This window comes from Oncorhynchus nerka, linkage group LG7 (assembly GCF_034236695.1).
Source record: "Oncorhynchus nerka isolate Pitt River linkage group LG7, Oner_Uvic_2.0, whole genome shotgun sequence".
In the NCBI taxonomy this organism is placed as follows: Eukaryota; Metazoa; Chordata; class Actinopteri; order Salmoniformes; family Salmonidae; genus Oncorhynchus; species Oncorhynchus nerka.
In genome coordinates, this window is record NC_088402.1 from 97,724,482 (window position 1) to 97,748,978 (window position 24,497).

General features: G+C 46.5%; 1 protein-coding gene across 1 annotated transcript; it reads right to left on the minus strand.

Annotated features, from left to right (window-relative positions):
* Nucleotides 1-200: 200 nt before the first annotated feature.
* On the minus strand, nt 201-16,350 carry LOC115132878 (probable C->U-editing enzyme APOBEC-2). The gene is made up of 5 exons (XM_029665619.2): nt 15,921-16,350; nt 4,378-4,558; nt 1,354-1,524; nt 492-673; nt 201-401 (listed from the first exon to the last, which is right to left on the minus strand). Exons 1-4 carry the CDS (start codon nt 16,196-16,198, stop codon nt 494-496), a joined length of 810 nt encoding a protein of 269 aa, XP_029521479.1. The 5' UTR covers nt 16,199-16,350; the 3' UTR covers nt 201-401; nt 492-493.
* Between the last annotated feature and the right edge of the window lie 8,147 nt (nt 16,351-24,497).

Here is a 24,497-nt window from a genome sequence, read left to right on the forward strand (position 1 = left end):
ACGTGTAGATGGGGTTGGAGAATGTGTAGATGGGGTTGGAGGACGTGTAGATGGGGTTGGAGAACGTGTAGATGTGTAGATGGGGTTGGAAGACGTGTAGATGGGGTTGGAGAACGTGTAGATGTGTAGATGGGGTTGGAGGACGTGTAGATGGGGTTGGAAGACGTGTAGATGTGTAGATGGGGTTGGAGAACGTGTAGATGTGTAGATGGGGTTGGAAGACGTGTAGATGGGGTTGGAAGACGTGTAGATGGGGTTGGAGAACGTGTAGATGGGGTTGTAGTTGTAGTCAGGGTGTGGGGGTGTGAAATGGTTTTGACTGAACGTGTAGATGTGTAGATGGGGTTGGAGAACGTGTAGATGGGGTTGTAGTTGTAGTCAGGGTGTGAAATGGTTTTGACCTGAAACAGAAACACACAGAAAACAAATACAAAAAGGAAAAGTGAATACTATCTCTCTGTGTATGTGCGTGTGCATATGCATGTATGTACCTTTACTTGAGGATGGTGTTGAGTCTGTACTGGTAGTATTGGTAGTTGTCCTGACAGTCCTCCCAGGGGTTAAAGGTCATGTCCTCCTCCTTCTCTACAAACGTTTCCCAGACAGACAAGAAGTCAGACGGCTTCATCATCCTTATCCTCACACCCAGTGACGCCAGGCACCGCAGGCCCACCTAGCACACAGAGACACAAACACACACACACACAGCACGCACATGTACTGTATGAGAGAGAGGGAGTCTAATTTGGTATTTGGTATTTTATTAGGATCCCCATTAGCTGTTGCAAAAGCAGCAGCTACTCTTCCTGGGGTCCACACAGAACATGAAACATAATACAGAACATTAATAGACAAGAACAACTCAAAGACAGAACTAGATACATTTTTAAAATGGCACACGTAACCTACATATCAATACATACACACAATCTATCACAAACTAGGTCCAATAGAGGAGAGGCGTTGTGCCGTGAGGTGTTGCATTATCTGTTTTTGAAACCAGGTTTGCTGTTTATTTAAGCAATATGAGATGGAAGGAAGTTCCATGCAAAAAGGGCTCTATATAATACTGTACGCTTTCTTGAATTTGTTCTGGATTTGGGGACTGTGAAAAGACCCCTGGTGTCATGACTGGGGTGTGTGTCAGAGCTTTGTGTAAGTTGACTATGCAAACTATTGGAATTTTCAACACATGTTTCTTATGAAAAGAATAAGTGATGTAGTCAGTCTCTCCTAAACGCTTAGCTAAGAGAGACTGGCATGCATAGTATTTATATCAGCCCTCTGATTACAATGAAGAGCAAGACCTGCCACTTTGCTGCCCATCTCTGTGTGTGGGAGAGGGATTGGCACCTTTATCTCAGGCTCCTCCCACAGGAAGAGGCGGGACATGAGGAGGTAGAGGCGGAGATTCTTTCTCAGTCTGAGGACATTGGCCATCTTGGTGAAGCAGGCTGCACAGGGACTGGAAGATACGTACCACCGGACCTCGTATTCCAGGGAGGAGTCATAGTGGGGGAGGACCTGTGGGTGAGAAGGGGAGAATCTGAGTCAAAGAGTTGGTAGGAGGGTACACCTAGAGGGGGAATATGTGTCAGAGTTGGTACGAGGGTACACCTAGAGGGAGAATCTGAGTCAAAGAGTTGGTAGGAGGGTACACCTAGAGGGGGAATATGTGTCAGAGTTGGTACGAGGGTACACCTAGAGGGGGAATATGTGTCAGAGTTGGTACGAGGGTACACCTAGAGGGGGAATATGTGTCAGAGTTGGTAGGAGGGTACACCTAGAGGGAGAATCTGAGTCAAAGAGTTGGTACGAGGGTACACCTAGAGGGGGAATATGTGTCAGAGTTGGTAAGAGGGTACACCTAGAGGGGGAATATGTGTCAGAGTTGGTACGAGGGTACACCTAGAGGGGGAATATGTGTCAGAGTTGGTAGGAGGGTACACCTAGAGGGAGAATCTGAGTCACAGAGTTGGTAGGAGGGTACACCTAGAGGGAGAATCTGAGTCAAAGAGTTGGTAGGAGGGTACACCTAGAGGGGGAATATGTGTCAGAGTTGGTACGAGGGTACACCTAGAGGGGGAATATGTGTCAGAGTTGGTAGGAGGGTACACCTAGAGGGAGAATCTGAGTCACAGAGTTGGTACGAGGGTACACCTAGAGGGAGAATCTGAGTCACAGAGTTGGTACGAGGGTACACCTAGAGGGGGAATATGTGTCAGAGTTGGTAGGAGGGTACACCTAGAGGGAGAATCTGAGTCACAGAGTTGGTACGAGGGTACACCTAGAGGGAGAATCTGAGTCACAGAGTTGGTACGAGGGTACACCTAGAGGGAGAATCTGAGTCACAGAGTTGGTACGAGGGTACACCTAGAGGGAGAATCTGAGTCACAGAGTTGGTACGAGGGTACACCTAGAGGGAGAATCTGAGTCACAGAGTTGGTACGAGGGTACACCTAGAGGGAGAATCTGAGTCACAGAGTTGGTAGGAGGGTACACCTAGAGGGAGAATCTGAGTCAAAGAGTTGGTACGAGGGTACACCTAGAGGGAGAATCTGAGTCAAAGAGTTGGTACGAGGGTACACCTAGAGGGAGAATCTGAGTCACAGAGTTGGTAGGAGGGTACACCTAGAGGGAGAATCTGAGTCACAGAGTTGGTAGGAGGGTACACCTAGAGGGAGAATCTGAGTCACAGAGTTGGTAGGAGGGTACACCTAGAGGGAGAATCTGAGTCAAAGAGTTGGTACGAGGGTACACCTAGAGGGAGAATCTGAGTCAAAGAGTTGGTACGAGGGTACACCTAGAGGGAGAATCTGAGTCACAGAGTTGGTAGGAGGGTACACCTAGAGGGAGAATCTGAGTCAGAGTTGGTAAGAGGGTACATCTGGGGGGAATCTATGTCATTTTCACTTTGACAGAATGGGCAGCACCATTGAGGGCTATCTCCATTGTAAAGTAGTCAAGGTCCATACTGCAATGATGGAGTGTGTTTAGTCTGAACAGGTACCAAGCCAAGGTTGTTGCTCAGGAGTATTATTCATTGGATGACCCCTCCTGCTGACCTGGATGGAATTCTGTGAACCTAGTTGACTACTTCAATATGGAGAAAGCCCTCAACTGGCTTCATGGTGCATCCCACACTAAAACTGGCTTCATGATGCATCCCACACTAAAACTGGCTTCATGATGCATCCCACACTAAAACTGGCTTCATGATGCATCCCACACTAAAACTGGCTTCATGATGCATCCCACACTAAAACTGGCTTCATGATGCATCCCACACTAAAACTGGCTTCATGATGCATCCCACACTAAAACTGGCTTCATGGTGCATCCCACACTAGAACTGGCTTCATGGTGCATCCCACACTAGAACTGGCTTCATGGTGCATCCCACACTAAAACTGGCTTCATGGTGCATCCCACACTAAAACTGGCTTCATGGTGCATCCCACACTAGAACTGGCTTCATGGTGCATCCCACACTAAAACTGGCTTCATGATGCATCCCACACTAAAACTGGCTTCATGATGCATCCCACACTAAAACTGGCTTCATGATGCATCCCACACTAAAACTGGCTTCATGATGCATCCCACACTAAAACTGGCTTCATGATGCATCCCACACTAAAACTGGCTTCATGGTGCATCCCACACTAAAACTGGCTTCATGGTGCATCCCACACTAGAACTGGCTTCATGGTGCATCCCACACTAAAACTGGCTTCATGATGCATCCCACACTAAAACTGGCTTCATGATGCATCCCACACTAAAACTGGCTTCATGATGCATCCCACACTAAAACTGGCTTCATGATGCATCCCACACTAGAACTGGCTTCATGATGCATCCCACACTAGAACTGGCTTCATGGTGCATCCCACACTAAAACTGGATTCATGATGCATCCCACACTAAAACTGGCTTCATGGTGCATCCCACACTAAAACTGGCTTCACGGTGCATCCCACACTAAAACTGGCTTCATGATGCATCCCACACTAAAACTGGCTTCATGGTGCATCCCACACTAAAACTGGCTTCATGGTGCATCCCACACTAAAACTGGCTTCATGGTGGCTTCATGATGCATCCCACACTAAAACTGGCTTCATGATGCATCCCACACTAAAACTGGCTTCATGGTGCATCCCACACTAGAACTGGCTTCATGATGCATCCCACACTAGAACTGGCTTCATGATGCATCCCACACTAAAACTGGCTTCATGATGCATCCCACACTAAAACTGGCTTCCTGATGCATCCCACACTAAAACTGGCTTCATGATGGCTTCATGATGCATCCCACGATAAAACAGCCATTGGTCCAAGTGAGTCCTCCATCCAACTTTATGTTGTTACCCGTGTGAAGAAGGCCTCCTCTACGTGTGTGGTGGCGTGTTCGTCCTCCATGTATCCCTGTAGTGGATCAGTGGTGCCCTCCGGAGTCTCCACGCGGTAACATAGCAACGTCTTATTACGACCAGATGAATACTCAACGTTCCGGAATTGGAACTTAAAGTAGAACGGACTCATCTGCTCCCTGTGGGGAGAAGGGGAGAGGGAGGGAGAGGAAAAAGAAGGAGATAAAGAGAGACAGAGGATAAGCTGGCGACCTGGTTCAGGTCAAATAAGCTTCCAAGCTGAATATTCCCTGCCATGACCCGGATTCGAAACAGGGTTGCTGGAGCCACAACACAGAGTACTAACTGGTGCAAACAGAGGAGATGATCGTGGACTTCAGGAAACAGCAGAAGGAGCAGCCCCCTATCCACATCGACGGGACAGTGGTGGAGAAGGTAGTAAGTTTTAAGTTCCTCGGCGTACACATCACGTACAAACTGAAATGGTCCACCCACATAGACAGCGTGGTGAAGAAGGCGCAACAGTGCCTCTTCAACCTCCGGAGGCTGAAGAAATTCGGCTATACACCAAAAACACTCACAAACTTTTACAGATGCACAATCGAGAGTATCCTGTCGGGCTGTATCACCGCCTGGTACGGCAACTGCTCCACTCACAACCGTAAGGCTCTCCAGAGGGTAGTGAGGTCTGCCCAATGCATCACCGGGGGCAAACTACCTGCCCTCCAGGACACCCACAGCACCCGATGTCACAGGAAGGCCATAAAGATCATTAAGGACATCAACCACCCGATTCACTACCTGTTCACACCGCTACCATCCAGAAGGCGAGGTCAGTACAGGTGCATCGAAGCTGGGACCGAGCGACTGAAAAACAGCCTTTATCTCAAGGCCGTCAGACTGCTAAACAGCAATCATTAACTCAGAGAGGCTGCTGCCTACATTGAGACCCAATCACTGGCCACTTTAATAAATGGATCACTAGTCACTTTATACAATGTCACTCTAAATAATGCCACTTTAATAATGTTTGCATATCTTACATTACTCATATCACATGTATATACTGTATTTTATACCATCTACTGCACCTTGCCTATGCTGCTCGGCCATCACTCATCCACATAATACATGTACATATTCTCATTCACCCCTTTAGATTTGTGTGTATTAGGTAGTTGTCGGACCTAGAAGCACAAGCATTTCGCTACACTCGCATTAACATCTAACTAACCATGTGTATGTGACAAATAAAATTCTATTTGGATTTGGTAACTACTATAGGATCACAGCACTCTACTGGAGAACATGGCTAACACAAGGCAGAGGCTATTCCAAATCCGAACAGTATCCCAGTACCCTCTTTTGATTAAACCCTGAAAATATAAATGTTCTAAATGAAGCCCTAGGGACCTCAGAGTTAGTGGTAGTGCCCAGGGAGAGAGGTAGAGTTAGTGGTAGTGCCCAGGGAGAGAGGTAGAGTTAGTGGTAGTGCCCAGGGAGAGAGGTAGAGTTAGTGGTAGTGCCCAGGGAGAGAGGTAGAGTTAGTGGTAGTGCCCAGGGAGAGAGGTAGAGTTAGTGGTAGTGCCCAGGGAGAGAGGTAGAGTTAGTGGTAGTGCCCAGGAGAGAGGTAGAGTTAGTGGTAGTGCCCAGGGAGAGAGGTAGAGTTAGTGGTAGTGCCCAGGGAGAGAGGTAGAGTTAGTGGTAGTGCCCAGGGAGAGAGGTAGAGTTAGTGGTAGTGCCCAGGGAGAGAGGTAGAGTTAGTGGTAGTGCCCAGGGAGAGAGGTAGAGTTAGTGGTAGTGCCCAGGGAGAGAGGTTAGTGGTAGTGCCCAGGGAGAGTGGTAGAGTTAGTGGTAGTGCCCAGGGAGAGAGGTAGAGTTAGTGGTAGTGCCCAGGGAGAGAGGTAGAGTTAGTGGTAGTGCCCAGGGAGACCAGTCAGGTAACAGTCACTAGATGAATGAAATGAAATGGTAGTGCAATGCAGTTCAGGAGAGAGAAAAAAAAACAAGGTAACACAAGAGTTAGTGGTAGTGCCCAGGGAGAGAGGTAGAGTTAGTGGTAGTGCCCAGGGAGAGAGGTAGAGTTAGTGGTAGTGCCCAGGGAGAGAGGTAGGGGGTGTATTGGGACCAGCTGTCATGGTAACAGTCACTACTGATGAATGAAATGAAATGACATTTTATTTGTCACATGCTTCCTTACAAGCCCCTATACCCACAATGCAGTTCAAGAAATAGAGTTAAGAAAATATTTACTACATAAACTAAAGTGAAAAAAAAAAACAAGTCAATCAAAAAGTAACACAAGAAATGTACATAACAATAACGAGGCTCTATACAGGATGTACCGGTACCGAGTCAATGTGCAGGGTTAGAGGTTAGTAATGAGGCTCTATACAGGATGTACCGGTACCGAGTCAATGTGCAGGGTTAGAGGTTAGTAATGAGGCTCTACTATCAATGTGCAGGGTTAGAGGTTAGTAATGGTACCGAGTCAATGTGCAGGGTTAGAGGTTAGTAATGAGGCTCTATACAGGATGTACCGGTACCGAGTCAATGTGCAGGGTTAGAGGTTAGTAATGAGGCTCTATACAGGATGTACCGGTACCGAGTCAATGTGCAGGGTTAGAGGTTAGTAATGAGGCTCTATACAGGATGTACCGGTACCGAGTCAATGTGCAGGGTTAGAGGTTAGTAATGAGGCTCTATACAGGATGTACCGTACCGAGTCAATGTGCAGGGTTAGAGGTTAGTAATGAGGCTCTATACAGGATGTACCGGTACCGAGTCAATGTGCAGGGTTAGAGGTTAGTAATGAGGCTCTATACAGGATGTACCGGTACCGAGTCAATGTGCAGGGTTAGAGGTTAGTAATGAGGCTCTATCAACAGGATGTGACCAGGATGTACCGAGTCAATGTGCAGGGTTAGAGGTTAGTAATGAGGCTCTATACAGGATGTACCGGTACCGAGTCAATGTGCAGGGTTAGAGGTTAGTAATGAGGCTCTATACAGGATGTACCGGTACCGAGTCAATGTGCAGGGTTAGAGGTTAGTAATGAGGCTCTATACAGGATGTACCGGTACCGAGTCAATGTGCAGGGTTAGAGGTTAGTAATGAGGCTCTATACAGGATGTACCGGTACCGAGTCAATGTGCAGGGTTAGAGGTTAATCGAGGTCATTTGTAAAGTGACTACACACCTCTGTTATGGTGGGGTTTGGCTGCTTTGATCATGACATAATAATCATTATACAACTGGTTGTTTGGATCCTGGATGCTGATTGGACAAGCAGTGTTTCAAGACGGTAATGGTTCCAATAGTTTTCCCACAGGGTATTTTAGAAACACTTACAGTAAAGGCTGTGTTTCATGGAGGCTTGCCCTGGCATGACGTTTTGATAACTGTGTACATTTCTCTTGGAGAAGTTGACTTCTATCAGTATATTCACCTGTATATGTAGCGATCATAAAGATCTACAAAGGTCATAATGATCTGTCGAATCGAGGTAAACATCTCTGGATTAACCATCTGTTAGCAAAATGTGCTGACTTTCATTGAATTGACAATTCTGTGAACTGTCTTGTGTAAATTTTACATTGACACAATAATTGTTAGCAAAGGTGTCAGCTAGAGATTACGTGTAGGAGCTGGCAGGGATTGTAGGAGCTGGCAGGGATTGTAGGAGCTGGCAGGGATTGTAGGAGCTGGCAGGGATTGTAGGAGCTGGAAGGGATTGTAGGAGCTGGCAGGGAATGTAGGAGCTGACAGGGATTGTAGGAGCTGGCAGGGATTGTAGGAGCTGGAAGGGATTGTAGGAGCTGGCAGGGATTGTAGGAGCTGGCAGGGATTGTAGGAGCTGGAAGGGATTGTAGGAGCTGGCAGGGATTGTAGGAGCTGGCAGGGATTGTAGGAGCTGGCAGGGATTGTAGGAGCTGGCAGGGATTGTAGGAGCTGGCAGGGATTGTAGGAGCTGGCAGGGATTGTAGGAGCTGGCAGGGATTGTAGGAGCTGGCAGGGATTGTAGGAGCTGGAAGGGATTGTAGGAGCTGGCAGGGATTGTAGGAGCTGGAAGGGATTGTAGGAGCTGGAAGGGATTGTTTAGGAGCTGGCAGGGATTGTAGGAGCTGGCAGGGATTGTAGGAGCTGGCAGGGATTGTAGGAGCTGGCAGGGATTGTAGGAGCTGGCAGGGAATGTAGGAGCTGGCAGGGATTGTAGGAGCTGGCAGGGATTGTAGGAGCTGGCAGGGATTGTAGGAGCTGGCAGGGATTGTAGGAGCTGGCAGGGATTGTAGGAGCTGGCAGGGATTGTAGGAGCTGGCAGGGATTGTAGGAGCTGGCAGGGATTGTAGGAGCTGGAAGGGATTGTAGGAGCTGGCAGGGATTGTAGCCTTGCATGATGTCTACTTTGATGCTAATTATCATTTTCGAATCTGAGAGTAAATAGAGCCCAACATATTGATAAACGCCTTGTACTAGAGAGATTTACATGGTAATCAAAACGTCACGCAAGGGTACGCCTGCATTAAACACAGCTCTTATTGAAGGGTTCCTGGAACCATTTCCCTGTTTGACCGCAAGACTCTATGGGCAGTATTCACTCATTGTGAAATGATCTTAGCATCATAAAGTAAAGCCCTGAAGCCTGGTATTGAATGGTTTCAATGAAGGGGCAACGGCTGAGGTGCAATAAAGAGGTGGCTTGCATGATTCAACATCATCAGGGCTGCCATGACAACTCCACACCTGCACCAGATCGCTGCCATGACAACTCCACACCTGCACCACATCGCCATGACATAACCACACCTGTACCACATCGCTGCCATGACAACTCCACACCTGTAGCACAGTGCTGCCATGACAACTCCACACCTGTAGCACAGTGCTGCCATGACAACTCCACACCTGTAGCACAGTGCTGCCATGACAACTCCACACCTGTAGCACAGTGCTGCCATGACAACTCCACACCTGTAGCACAGTGCTGCCATGACAACTCCACACCTGTAGCACAGTGCTGCCATGACAACTCCACACCTGTAGCACAGTGCTGCCATGACAACTCCACACCTGTACCACATCGCTGCCATGACAACTCCACACCTGTACCACATCGCTGCCATGACAACTCCACACCTGTACCACATCGCTGCCATGACAACTCCACATCTGTACCACATCGCTGCCATGACAACTCCACACCTGTACCACATCGCTGCCATGACAACTCCACACCTGTACCACATCGCTGCCATGACAACTCCACACCTGCACCACATCGCCATGACATAACCACACCTGTACCACCTCGCTGCCATGACAACTCCACACCTGTAGCACAGTGCTGCCATGACATAACCACACCTGTACCACCTCGCTGCCATGACAACTCCACACCTGTAGCACAGTGCTGCCATGACAACTCCACACCTGTAGCACAGTGCTGCCATGACAACTCCACACCTGCACCACATCGCTGCCATGACAACTCCACACCTGTACCACATCGCTGCCATGACAACTCCACACCTGTACCACATCGCTGCCATGACAACTCCACACCTGTACCACATCGCTGCCATGACAACTCCACACCTGTAGCACAGTGCTGCCATGACAACTCCACACCTGTAGCACATCGCTGCCATGACAACTCCACACCTGTAGCACAGTGCTGCCATGACAACTCCACACCTGTAGCACAGTGCTGCCATGACAACTCCACACCTGTAGCAAAGTGCTGCCATGACAACTCCACACCTGTAGCACAGTGCTGCCATGACAACTCCACACCTGTAGCACATCACTGTCATGACACCTCCTGTTCTACAACACTGCCATGAAACCTCCTGTACTACAGCACTGCCATGAAACCTCCTGTACTACAGCACTGCCATGACACCTCCTGTACCACAGCACTGCCATGACACCTCCTGTTCTACAGCACTGCCATGAAACCTCCTGTACTACAGCACTGCCATGACACCTCCTGTACTACAGCAGTGCCATGACACCTCCTGTACTACAGCAGTGCCATGAAACCTCCTGTACTACAGCACTGCCATGACACCTCCTGTACTACAGCACTGCCATGACACCTCCTGTACTACAGCAGTGCCATGAAACCTCCTGTACCACAGTGCTGTCATGACACCTCCTGTACTACAGCACTGCCATGAAACCTCCTGTACCACAGTGCTGTCATGACAACTCCAGACCTGTAGCACAGTGCTGTCATGACAACTCCACACCTGTACCACAGTGCTGTCATGACAACTCCACACCTGTACCACAGTGCTGTCATGAAATCTCTACACCTGTACCACAGTGCTTTCATGACAACTCCACACCTGTACCACAGTGCTGTCATGACAACTCCACACCTGTACCACAGTGCTGTCATGACAACTCCACACCAGTACCACAGTGCTGTCATGACAACTCCACACCAGTAGCACAGTGCTGCCATGACAACTCCACACATGACAAGCTCTCACACACACACACACACACACACACACACACACACACACACAGCAAGGATGGAGTGACAAAGTGCAGTGCTTAAAGACACTCAGAGCCTGCAACGGCATTACCATATTCTCAAGGCTGTGCCGAGTTCAACGAGATGTCCCGCTTGACCGTAGCTCGCTCGGTCTGAGTGCAGCGACCGTGAAAAAAAGAAGGCCCAAAATGAAGCCTGGAAATCAGGTGCTTTTGGGGGACAGCGGCGGAATCGTTGGGTTTAGAAGGACCATTCAACCACAGGAATGTTCCTAAGGTCCTCCCGATCTGTGCAAGTCTAATCTTGACCGTGTGGCATTAAGCCTTAACAGTAAAACAGGGGTTGTTGATCTCACAGATTACATTGACATCCCCCCATAGGAATACATTGCCTGCTCCCTTAAATTCAACCTGAAGCCTATGTGGGTTATGAATGGCGTATGATCCTGTCTTCGATGACAATCCATCAGTCTACTATGAGGTCTACCTGTGTTGATTCTAAGCTTCCTGGAGCAACCGGAAGTGATTACATTCACCCAAAAGGTGTTTTGATGTACTTCTTGCGACTAGCAATCTCGGATCCGGGAGCGTAATCATCGCCTCAAACGAATTAGCATAACGCAGCGGACACCACTTCCGGTGGTCTGACCACCACTTCCGGTTAAATTCACCCTAAAAGTGTTTTGATATACATAACCTGCAATTGTGAAAATCACTACATTCAACCCTGTGTAGATCAATCAATTCTCAACATAAATACTTAAAACTCAGGATTCTGTAAGAGCATACCCCAATCAAGATATGTGAACCTGTCATCGATGACAATCCATCAGTATACTATGAGGTCTATCTGTGTCGGTTCTAAGCTTCCTGAAGCAACCGGAAGTGGTTAATTAAAATCACCCTAAAAGTGTTTTTCCATACCCAACCTGCTTTTTGATAGAAATAGTGCATTCAACCCTGTGTAAATTAGTCAGTTCTTAACGTAAAGACTTAAAACTCAGGATTCTGTAAAAGCATACCCCAGTGAGGATATGTGTTGACTTATAGCTTCCTGTGTCAACCGGAAGTGCCATCATTGGTGACATAGGGGCTGTTTCGAAGGGTTAAAAAAGTCAGATCTTTCCAAAACTTCATATGTGTGATTAGGCAACCCCCATGAACTGTAAATCAGTCATTCATCCCATCAAATTTCCAAGAAAAACTCACACACCCACACAGCAAGGATGGAGTGACACAGTGTGGGGCTTAGAGACAGACAGAGACTGCAATAGTGGCCTTTGTTCGAACTATCCAAGAACCGTTAGACCTAGAGTTCTGAAACTTTAGAAACCTATTCTAGAGCTCAATTCTATAGGCACAGTGAGTTGTGTGGCTCTAGAAGGTTCTCAGACCGAGAAACAGCCTCGTACATTTGCAATAACTTCAATTAATTGTGACATCACGAAAATGACGACATTTAGAAATGTCCCAGAGTCGCAAGACTAGGTGCATTTAAACTGCCTCGGCCCATAGAGACAGACCCCAACGTTTCTGTCTGATAGCTCATTCAAGGACCCCGTAGCAATGCCCGGAAAATGTGGATTTTCAACACTAATTAAGGTCGCCACTCGGGGTTCCAAATGACCTATCAGGCCGAAACTTGGGATTCGGGGTCGCCTCAGCTCGGCCTACATATAATGTCAGAACTGGACCTGCAGCTAGAACGTAACTACGTGTTTTATGTTTTTATTATGGCTTGAACAGAAGGCACTGTGAATTTTGGGCCAGCTCTGAAATATGTGATAGCTGGCTTCAAAACAGTTTGGTGTTCGAATGATATCTAACTGACTGATGGACGGTGGACGGTGACTTGCTGGCTGACTTTTGTCCATTTGCAATATGTTTAAACAGTGAAGTCGCTCTGGATAAGAGCGTCTGCTAAATGACTTAAATGTTATGTTATGTTAAATGTACCATAACCAAAGTGACATTCTGAAATCAGAATGCACATTGAAACATATTGCAAATGGACAGCCGTGCACCTGATGATTGGAACGGGTTACCAGGAGCACATTATGGGGTAGCAAGGGGTCCACGGTTGGGTAGGGAGAACCCCCCACCCGTGCCCATCCAACAGGGGGCACCCCTTGTCATTTTGGACGTTTTTCAAAAAATCGTTAAAAAACAACAGTCCCACTTCTCCCTCATCATACATGACAAATAGACCATCTAGGTTGATTCATTGCTTAACTTCTTGCGTCGAGCAATCCCGTATCCGGGAGTGTAATCATAGCCTCAAGCTCATTAGCATAACGCAACGTTAACTATTCATGAAAATCGCAAATGAAATGAAATAAATATATTGGCTCACAAGCTTAGCCTTTTGTTAACAACACTGTCATCTCAGATTTTCAAAATATGCTTTTCAACCATAGCTACACAAACATTTGTGTAAGAGTATTGATAGCTAGCATAGCATTAAGCCTAGCATTCAGCAGGCAACATTTTCACAAAAACAAGAAAAGCATTCAAATAAAATAATTTACCTTTGAAGAACTTCGGATGTTTTCAATGAGGAGACTCTCAGTTAGATAGCAAATGTTTTTCCAGTTTTTCCAAAAAGATTATTTGTGTAGGAGAAATCGCTCCGTTTTGTTCCAAGCGAGCACCTGGTAAATGTAGTCTCTTATGGTCAATCTTCCAATGATATGCCTACAAATACGTCACAATGCTGCAGACACCTTGGGGAAACGACAGAAAGTGTAGGCTCATTCCTTGCGCATTCACAGCCACATAAGGAGACATTGGAACACAGCGCCTCCAAAATCTGGGGCATTTCCTGTTTGAAATTTCATCTTGGTTTTGCCTGTAGCATCAGTTCTGTGGCACTCACAGATAATATCTTTGCAGTTTTGGAAACGTCAGAGTGTTTTCTTTCCAAAGCTGTCAATTATATGCATAGTCGAGCATCTTTTTGTGACAAAATATCTTGTTTAAAACGGGAAAGTTTTTTTATCCAAAAATTAAAAGAGCGCCCCCTATATCGAAGAAGTTAACATAGTGCTATATATCATTTGGGCAGTGTGACGTAGAAGTCCGTCACTGGCCGCGGGCAGCATTTGGTTCGTTAACGCACACACATATTCATCACTCCTCCCTGCGCCATTATACCATAAGTTAACAATGTGGGTCGACACACAAATTAACTTCTGTCTTGGTGCATGCATTTCACACTTGTCAATGTTCATATTTGAGAGATACAATAATTATTATACTTATCAATGTTGTGGATGAGCGCATTGTTTGTTTGTTCTGTTCCTCTCTCTCCATCTCTGTAGCTTCCGGGTATGCTGGAAAAGGACCCGAGCTAAGGGAATTGGGTTGGCTTTATAGTGCCTGTCCCAAATGGCTCATTAATGCATATGGGCATATTGAAAGATATTGTCAGTAGTGATGTAATGTTGTAAATGTTATGTTGTGATATTGTTTAAAACCGTGTTGCAATGTATATCCTTTAGTATGTTTAGTTCATGGAAAATGTAGGTTTGTATTGTTAATTGATTAATTAATGAGGGTTAATTGTTCTGAGGGGAGGGGCTAGCCCTACAAAAGGGAGCCTCTCTTTCAGTCAGGAGGAGAGGCATTTTGGATTGAGCTGTGGATGGGGCAGCATTGTTTTTAAGCTGTCCCATAAGGTAGATGTTGATGGCAGTACTGTTGTTTTTTGTTCCGGAACCACTTGTAAATAAACAACTTTGCACAGAAGAACTTTTGCGGCTCCGCCATCTTTTTATTTTGATAGAGGTTAGGTTATCCAGTTTAGCCTTCTGGCCTACTCTACGTGACAGGCAGTATGAAAACAGGTTTGCCTTTTGGACATGGTTCACTGACTTTGGGTTTGTAAACTGACTTCCATTGATCGTACATGGCAAATGGACATAACATCCTGATTTGGCACTTTCAAATCTTTCAGAATGCATTTGGACATTTCTTATGGCATTTGGCAAATAAAAAAAAGTGACTTGTGACTGACTTTTGACTTCCTATGAAATCATCTTGCAAATGGACAAAACATATGCCTTATGGACAAGTATTATTATCATTTTTAAATGATAATAAAATATGACTAAAGTATGTTGATACAGTTCTTATACATGTGGAATTGACTTTAAAAAATTTAAGAATAAAAAAAAAAAACGGTCCAGAAACCACTTTTTTAAGGGGGTGATAAGTTTTCAAATTTTCTAAATTTTACTCTTGGGTCTTGACTTGTGTTACATTTGCAATATGAAATATTACGGTAGAGCGCACTCGCAATCTATTGGATTTTTGCAGTGTTACACTTGGCATTTGCCATATGGCATTTGCAATCAACTTTGAATGAAACAAAGTCCAATTGAGTGGTATTGGACATCGTGTATATGTTTTGTACGGTACCAATAAGTTCCGATTCATTTTTGTCCATTTCAGGGGGGTGTTCCCTTACTCCTACGAATGACAGGGTTGAGGGCCTTGTCGGACGTCTGAAGTAAAGCTTTCCCATACGACTCATTGAAGAAAAAGTATTCCTCCAGTACGGGGTGAATAACTGCTGTCCTGACATCCAGAAGCTCTTTTCGGTTAGAAGACACGGTTGGCAAAAACATTATGTACAAAATAAGTTACAAATAACGCGAAAAAACACACACGATATCAGAATTGGTTAGTGGATCAGAAACGACAACCATCTCCTCTGGTGCCATCTTTGGAGAGACCTGAAAATATCTGTGCAGCGACGCCCCATCCAACCTGAGCTTAAGAGGATCTACAGAGAAGAACGTGAGAAACTCCCCAAATACAGGTGTGCCAAGCTTGAAGCGTCATACCCAAGAAGAACTGTGGCTGTAATCACTGACAAATGTGCTTCAATGAAGTACTGAGTACAGCATCTGAATACTTATGTAAATGTGTATAAAATGATGAGAGAGACATGACACAAACCCCCAGAGAAAGTATACCTGCCTATGTGTGTTAAAGAGCGTGCAAAAGAGATTTGTGTGTGGTTGGTGTGTTTACCCAGTGACGATCTCCCATGGTGGCAGCTCGATGGTTTCAAACTCTCCATTTTCCACTCCTCCTTCTGCTACCTCTGTTATCTCTTCCGTTCCACCTGTCTTCTCTCCGCCTCCCTCCTTCTTCCTCACCTCCCCTGGTTGGTGTTGGTATCCCGTCTTCACAACTTGGTATCCTGTCTTCAACACTTTCTCCTTCTCCTGCTCCTCCTCCAGTGGTTTGCTCTCTCCTTTCTTCTCCCTCTTCTTCACTGAAAGCCAGCCTGGGTGGTTGTCAGCCATGACTCTGTGTTTCAGCGTCTGTAATCAAGTGAATGTCAGTTAGAGGGAGACGTGTGCTGTCTGACATATAAATATTATTGTGTGTGTGTGTGCATTTTGGATGAGACAGTTAGGTGACACCCACTTTTTCCATGCCTGGCTATTAACAGAAGAATCTAAAGGGGGATGTCAGTAGTGGAATTCATTTAGGAACTGTCAGGCACACACACAGTAATATTCTATGTCAGGCTTTTAGGACTGTCAGCAGGCCAGCAACAGGCAAGTTATTAATAACTTGCCTGTGTCTGTCTGTGCGTGTGCCGTTGTGACCAGGGCTCTTTTCTTTCCAGATTTAAAACCCTTATCACTACATCAAGGTCACACAAACAGACACACACACAGAAGGTGTAGAGTGTACATCTGTGGACAAACAATCCATCTGTACAGCAATCTGGGGACAGACGTTGGGGGAGGGGAGGAATGGTGTGTGTGTAGACAATCAATCCATCTGTACAGCAATCTGGGGACAGACGTTGGGGGAGGGGAGGAATGGTGTGTGTGTGTAATGGGTTTCTGCACTGCAGATGTAACAACTTGTGGCGAGAGAGAGAGAGAGAGAGAGAGAGAGAGAGAGGGAGAGAGAGAGAGGGAGGTGGAGGGGGAAGTTACAATTTACTCTCTCTCTCTGCCCAGTAATTAATTTCAGAGACAGTTACCAGACTACCCAGAATGCTCTGCTTTAGCCTAACTAGAATGTACGGGCAGCCGGTGGGTGTGCTGCTATCTGCTGTTTGTGAAAACATATTCCTAAAACACATATCACACATCCTATTTAGTAGAGGCTCGTTTGTCTGATGACTGATTCAACTGGAATGTAATTACTCCCTATTACCCAGGCTCCTCTCTGCCTCCCCACTGCCAGACACACCTAGAGCCTGTAAAAGAACACACAGACACAAACAAAAAAAACGAACAAACAAACAAATACAACATCAAACAAAACAATTAAGGAATAAAACCACTAAAGTCCATGTAGCCTACAGGGTTCAGACTGCTATGGACCTGACCCCTCGCAAGGCTGCCGGCCCAAACCTCATCCCCACCCGCATCCTCAGAGCATGTGCAGACCAGCTGGCTGGTGTGTTTACGGACATATTCAATCCATCCCCATCCCAGTCTGTTGTTCCCACATGCTTCAAGAGGGCCACAATTGTTCCTGTTCCCTAGAAAGCTAAGGTAACTGAGCTAAATGACTATCACCCCGGAGCACTCACTTCCGTCATCATGAAGTGCTTTGAGACTAGTCAAGGACCATATCACCTTCACCCTACCTGACACCCTAGGCCCACTCCAATTTGCTTACCGCCCAAATAGGTCCACAGACGATGCAATCTCAACCACACTGCACACTGCCCTAACCCATCTGGAAAAGAGGAATACCTATGTGAGAATGCTGTTCATCGACTACAGCTCAGCATTTAACACCATAGTACCCTCCAAACTCATCATCAAGCTCGAGACCCTGGGTCTCGACCCCGCCCTGTGCAACTGGGAACAGGACTTTCTGACGGGCCCCCCCCCCCCCAGGTGGTGAGGGTAGGTAACAACATCTCCACCCCGCTGATCCTCAACACTGGGGCCCCACAAGGGTGCGTTCTCAGCCCTCTCCTGTACTCCCTGTTCACCCATGACTGCGTGGCCACGCACGCCTCCAACTCAATCATCAAGTTTGCAGATAACACAACAGTGGTAGGCTTGATTAGCAACAACGACGAGACGGCCTACAGGGAGGAGGTGAGGGCCCTCGGAGTGTGGAGTCAGGAAAATAACCTCACACTCAATGTCAACAAAACAAAGGAGATGATCGTGGACTTCAGGACACAGCAGAGGGAGCACCCCCCTATCCACATCGAAGGGACAGTAGTGGAGAAGGTGGAAAGTTTTAAGTTCCTCGCATACACATCACGGACACACTGAAATGGTCCACCCACACAGACAGCGTGGTGAAGAAGGTCAGCAGCACCTCTTCAACCTCAGGAGGCTGAAGAAGTGTGGCTTGTCACCCAAAACACTCACAAACCTTTACAGATGCACAATCGAGAGCATCCTGTCTGGCTGTATCACCGCCTGGTACGGCAACTGCTCCGCCCACAACCGTAAGGCTCTCCAGAGGGTAGTGAGGTCTGCACAACGCATCACCGGGGGCAAACTACCTGCTCTCCAGGGCACCTACACCACCCGATGTCACAGGAAGGCCAAAAATATCATCAATGACAACAACTACCCGAGCCACTGCCTGTTCACCCCGCTATCATCCAAGAAGGCGAGGTCAGTACAGGTGCATCAAAGCTGGGACCGAGAGACTGAAAAACAGCTTCTATCTCAAGGCCATCAGACTGTTAAATAGCCACCACTAACTCCGAGAAGCTGCTGCCTACACTGAGACCCAATCACTGGACACTTTAAGCAATGCCCTGGCTAAATTCCCAATCTGGCCCTCAAACCATCACGGTCACCTAATAATCCCTAGTTTAGGCTCTTTCATCCCCCTACATCTCCTCTGTCCCTCGTTACTGTAGAGGAGAACATGTTATAAAATAACAAATACATTTTTTAAATATTTTTTTTAAATGGCACTTTAAATAATGGCACTTTTATAATGTTTACGTATCTTACATTACTCATATCACATGTATATACTGTATTTTATACAATCTACTGCACCTTGCCCATGCTGCTCGGCCATCACTCATCCATATACTTATATGTACATATTCTCATTCACCCCTTTAGATTTGTGTGTATTAGGTAGTTCTTGGGTAATTGTTAGATTACTTGTTAGATATTACTGCACTGTTGGAACTAGAAGCACAAGCATTTTGCTACACTCGCATTAGCATCTGCTATAAACATGTGTATGTGACCAATAAAATTTGCTTTGATTTGTGTCGAGGCAAAGAACTGGGGAAATGTAGCAAAACAATTCTGCAGCATTGAAGGTCCCCAAGAACACAGTGGCCTCCATCATTCTGCAGCATTGAAGGTCCCCCAGAACACAGTGGCCTCCATCATTCTGCAGCATTGAAGGTCCCCCAGAACACAGTGGCCTCCATCATTCTGCAGCATTGAAGGTCCCCAAGAACACAGTGGCCTCCATCATTCTGCAGCATTGAAGGTCCCCAAGAACACAGTGGCCTCCATCATTCTGCAGCATTGAAGGTCCCCCAAGAACACAGTGGCCTCCATCATTCTGCAGCATTGAAGGTCCCCAAGAACACAGTGGCCTCCATCATTCTGCAGCATTGAAGGTCCCCAAGAACACAGTGGCCTCCATCATTCTGCAGCATTGAAGGTCCCCAAGAACACAGTGGCCTCCATCATTCTGCAGCATTGTCCCCAAGAACACAGTGGCCTCCATCATTCTGCAGCATTGAAGGTCCCCAAGAACACAGTGGCCTCCATCATTCTGCAGCATTGAAGGTCCCCAAGAACACAGTGGCCTCCATCATTCTGCAGCATTGAAGGTCCCCAAGAACACAGTGGCCTCCATCATTCTGCAGCATTGAAGGTCCCCAAGAACACAGTGGTCTCCATCATTCTGCAGCATTGAAGGTCCCCAATAACACAGTGGCCTCCATCATTCTGCAGCATTGAAGGTCCCCAAGAACACAGTGGTCTCCATCATTCTGCAGCATTGAAGGTCCCCAAGAACACAGTGGCCTCCATCATTCTGCAGCATTGAAGGTCGTCAAGAACACAGTGGCCTCCATCATTCTGCAGCATTGAAGGTCCCCAAGAACACAGTGGCCTCCATCATTCTGCAGCATTGAAGGTCCCCAAGAACACAGTGGCCTCCATCATTCTGCAGCATTGAAGGTCCCCAAGAACACAGTGGCCTCCATCATTCTGCAGCATTGAAGGTCCCCAAGAACACAGTGGCCTCCATCATTCTGCAGCATTGAAGGTCCCCAAGAACACAGTGGCCTCCATCATTCTGCAGCATTGAAGGTCCCCAAGAACACAGTGGCCTCCATCATTCTGCAGCATTGAAGGTCCCCAAGAACACAGTGGCCTCCATCATTCTGCAGCATTGAAGGTCCCCAAGAACACAGTGGCCTCCATCATTCTGCAGCATTGAAGGTCCCCAAGAACACAGTGGCCTCCATCATTCTGCAGCATTGAAGGTCCCCAAGAACACAGTGGCCTCCATCATTCTGCAGCATTGAAGGTCCCCAAGAACACAGTGGCCTCCATCATTCTGCAGCATTGAAGGTCCCCAAGAACACAGTGGCCATTATTCTTAAATGGAAGAAGTTTGGAACCACCAAGACTCTTCCTAGAGCTGGCCGCCCAGCCAAACTGACCAATCGGGGAGAAGGGCCTTGGACAAGGAGGTGAACAAGAACCTGATGGTCACTTACAGTGCTCCAGAGTTCCTCTGTGGAGATGGGAGAAGCTTCCAGAAGGACAACCATCTCTGCAGCACTCCACCAATCAGGCCTTGATGGTAGTGGCCAGATGGAAGCCACTCCTCAGTAAAAGGCACATGACAGCCCACTTGGAATTTGCCAAAAGGCACCTAAAAGACTCTCAGACCATGAGAAACAAGATTCTCTGGTCTGATGAAACCAAGATTTCTGTGGCCTGAATGCCAAGAGTCACGTCTGGAAGAAACCAGGCACCATCCCTACGGTGAAGCATGGTGGTGGCAGCATCATGCTGTGGGGATGTTTTTCAGCGGCAGGAACTGAGCAAAGTACAGAGATCCTTGATGAAAACCTGCTCCAGAGCCCTCAGGACCTCAGACTGAGGCAAAGGTTCACCTACCAACAGCATAACAACCCTAAGCACACAGTCAAGAAAACGCAGGAGTGGCTTCTGGACAAGTCTCTGAATGTTCTTGAGTGTCCCAACCAGAGCCCGGACTTGGACGAGATCGAACAGAGAAACTCCCCAAATACAGGCGTGCCAAGCTTATAGGGTCATACCCAAAAAGACTCAAGGCTGTAATTGCTGCCAATGGTGCGTCTGCAAAGTACTGAGTAAAGGGTCTGAATACTTATGTAAATGTGAAATTTCAGTTTAAAAAAAATATATATTTGCAAAAATGTCTAAACCTGTTTTTGCTTTGTCATTATGTGTAGATTGAGGAGAGGGAAAAAACCAATTTAATCAATTTTAGAATAAGACTGTAACGTAACAAAATGTGGAAAAAGTCAAGGGGTCTGAATACTTTCTGAATGCATGAAATCTGAATGAAATCTAGAATGTTCTCAGAATAAACAACAACGTTCGAGACGTGTTTTATGTGACGTTGGAAGAACATTCATGTGTCCAGTTCTGAGGGTTGATATTCCATCAACGTCCAATCAGAACACAGAACACGGTTACCTCGGAATGTAAGACTAATGTTCTAGACATTTCTGTGTATCATTTGTCCTCATGGTTCCAAAGAAACATTCTGAAAAAAATTGCTTAAACTGTCATGGTCAAAACATATTGATACAAACAGTAGCTAAGATGGGGAGAAGTCTGTCCGTAATAAAGTGGTACCCTGCCTTCTTAACAACACTATCATATATTATACCTAGTTTCTACCTTAACAACATTATCAACAAAGCAGGTCCTACAGGTCCTAGTTTCTACCTTCTTAACAGCACTATCAACAAGGCAGGTCCTACAGGCCCTAGTTTCTATCTTCTTAACAGCACTATCAACAAGGCAGGTCCTACAGGCCCTAGTTTCCACCTTCTTAACAACACTATCAACAAGGCAGGTCCTACAGGCCCTAGTTTCTACCTTAACAACACTATCAACAAGGCAGGTCCTACAGGCCCTAGTTTCTACCTTAACAACACTATCAACAAGGCAGGTCCTACAGGCCCTAGTTTCTACCTTAACAACACTATCAACAAGGCATGTCCTACAGGCCTTAGTTTTGTGGCACCTGGACTACTGTTCAGTAGTGTGGTCAGAAAGAGAGACTTAGGAAAATCACAATGGTCTCAGAACAGGGCAGCGCGGCTGGCTCTTAAAAGTACACGGAGAGCTAACATTAATGACATGTCAATCTCTCCTGTCTCAAAGTGGAGGAGATTGACTTCATCACTACTTGTTTTTGTAAGAAGTGTTGACAAGCTGAATGCACAGAGGTGTCTGTCTAAACTACTAACACACAGCTCAGACACCCATCCATACCCCACAAGACATGTCCCCAGAGGTCTGTTTAAACTACTAGCACACAGCTCAGACAACCATACATACCCCACAAGACATGTCACCAGAGGTCTGTTTAAACTACTAACACACAGCTCAGACACCCATACATACCCCACAAGACATGTCACCAGAGGTCTCTTCAGTCCCCAAGTCCAGAACAGACTATGGGAGGTGCACAGTACTACATAGAGCCATGACTACATGGAACTCTATTCCACAGTACTACATAGAGCCGTGACTACATGGAACTCTATTTCACAGTACTACATAGAGCCATGACTACATGGAACTCTATTCCACAGTACTACATAGAGCCATGACTACATGGAACTCTATTCCACAGTACTACATAGAGCCATGACTACATGGAACTCTATTCCACAGTACTACATAGAGCCATGACTACATGGAACTCTATTCCACAGTACTACATAGAGCCATGACTACATGGAACTCTATTCCACAGTACTACATAGAGCCATGACTACATGGAACTCTATTCCACAGTACCACATAGAGCCATGACTACATAGAACTCTATTCCACAGTACTACATAGAGCCATGACTACATGGAACTCTATTCCACATCAGGTAACTGATGCAGCAGTAGAATCAGATTTAAAAAGCAGGTAAAAATACACCTTATGGAACAGCGGGGACTGTGAAGACACACACACAGGCACAGACACACACATACGCACACACACAGGCACAGACACACACACAGTCTCCACAGACACATACAGTCTCACAGTCTCCACAGTCTCCACAGACACATACAGTCTCCACAGTCTCCACAGACACACACAGTCTCCACAGACACACAGTCTCCACAGACACATACAGTCTCCACAGTCTCCACAGACACACACAGTCTCCACAGACACACACAGACACACACAGTCTCCACAGACACACACAGTCTCCACAGACACACACAGACACACACAGTCTCCACAGACACACACAGTCTCCACAGACACACATACAGTCTCCACAGTCTCCACAGACACATACAGTCTCCACAGTCTCCACAGACACATACAGTCTCCACAGTCTCCACAGTCTCCACAGTCTCCACAGACACATACAGTCTCCACAGTCTCCACAGTCTCCACAGTCTCCACAGACACATACAGTCTCCACAGTCTCCACAGTCTCCACAGACACATACAGTCTCCACAGTCTCCACAGTCTCCACAGACACACACAGTCTCCACAGTCTCCACAGTCTCCACAGACACATACAGTCTCACAGTCTCCACAGTCTCCACAGACACATACAGTCTCCACAGTCTCCACAGACACATACAGTCTCCACAGACACATACAGTCTCCACAGTCTCCACAGACACATACAGTCTCCACAGACACATACAGTCTCCACAGACACATACAGTCTCCACAGTCTCCACACATTGTAATATTGTTGTTATTATACATTTTGTATTGTAGAAATTGTCATGGCGTTCCCCTCTTTGGGTACAGCGAGCACCCCTCCCTCTGCACCAGCCCTTTTCTATGCACCATCCACCTACCCCCCTGTCTCATACACCCAGGCTGCTGTGGTCAGAGAGAGGTCGTAAATTCCTGGAGGAGATTATCTCCTCATGGCCACAGTATAGAGAAAGAGTGAGTTTCATAGAGAGAACAAAGGAATTTCTTCCACCTCACAGAACTGGAGAACCGAACAACATTTATGAACTGGAGAAGAAATAAAAGATCAGTGAAGAATCCAGCTACGAACTGGTCTGTTTGGTACCATTTTGTGAAACTCATGGGAGACAATACAGCCACATTACCATAACGCTGTTTATACAATATCCTCAGTAATGAGGTTTACATCTAATTGTTGTATAAAATGAATGAGTGAGGATGATACTGTTTGTGAAATTGTGTAATGTGATTTTGGACTGTTTAATGAAGGAAACTCCAAAAGTTTCACTAAGTCCTTAGCACGCCCCCAAGGGCACAGACAGGACCGGCGTCGTGAGACAGCCCTTTTCGATGTCCCGAATAAAACCCCCACCTGGGTTTTCTATCACCAGACTATGTTTCTCTCAATTACGAGAGGACAAAGGTTGCAGGCCAGCTTACCTC

Coding starts and splice junctions, on each gene's coding strand:
- LOC115132878 (XM_029665619.2), bottom strand. CDS start 16,198: ATGGCTGACAACCACCCAGGCTGGCTTTCAGTGAAGAAGAGGGAGAAG. Junction 4,559..15,920: donor CCATGGGAGATCGTCACTGG/GTAAACACACCA, acceptor TTCTCCCCACAG/GGAGCAGATGAGTCCGTTCT. Junction 1,525..4,377: donor AGGAGGCCTTCTTCACACGG/GTAACAACATAA, acceptor TCTCACCCACAG/GTCCTCCCCCACTATGACTC.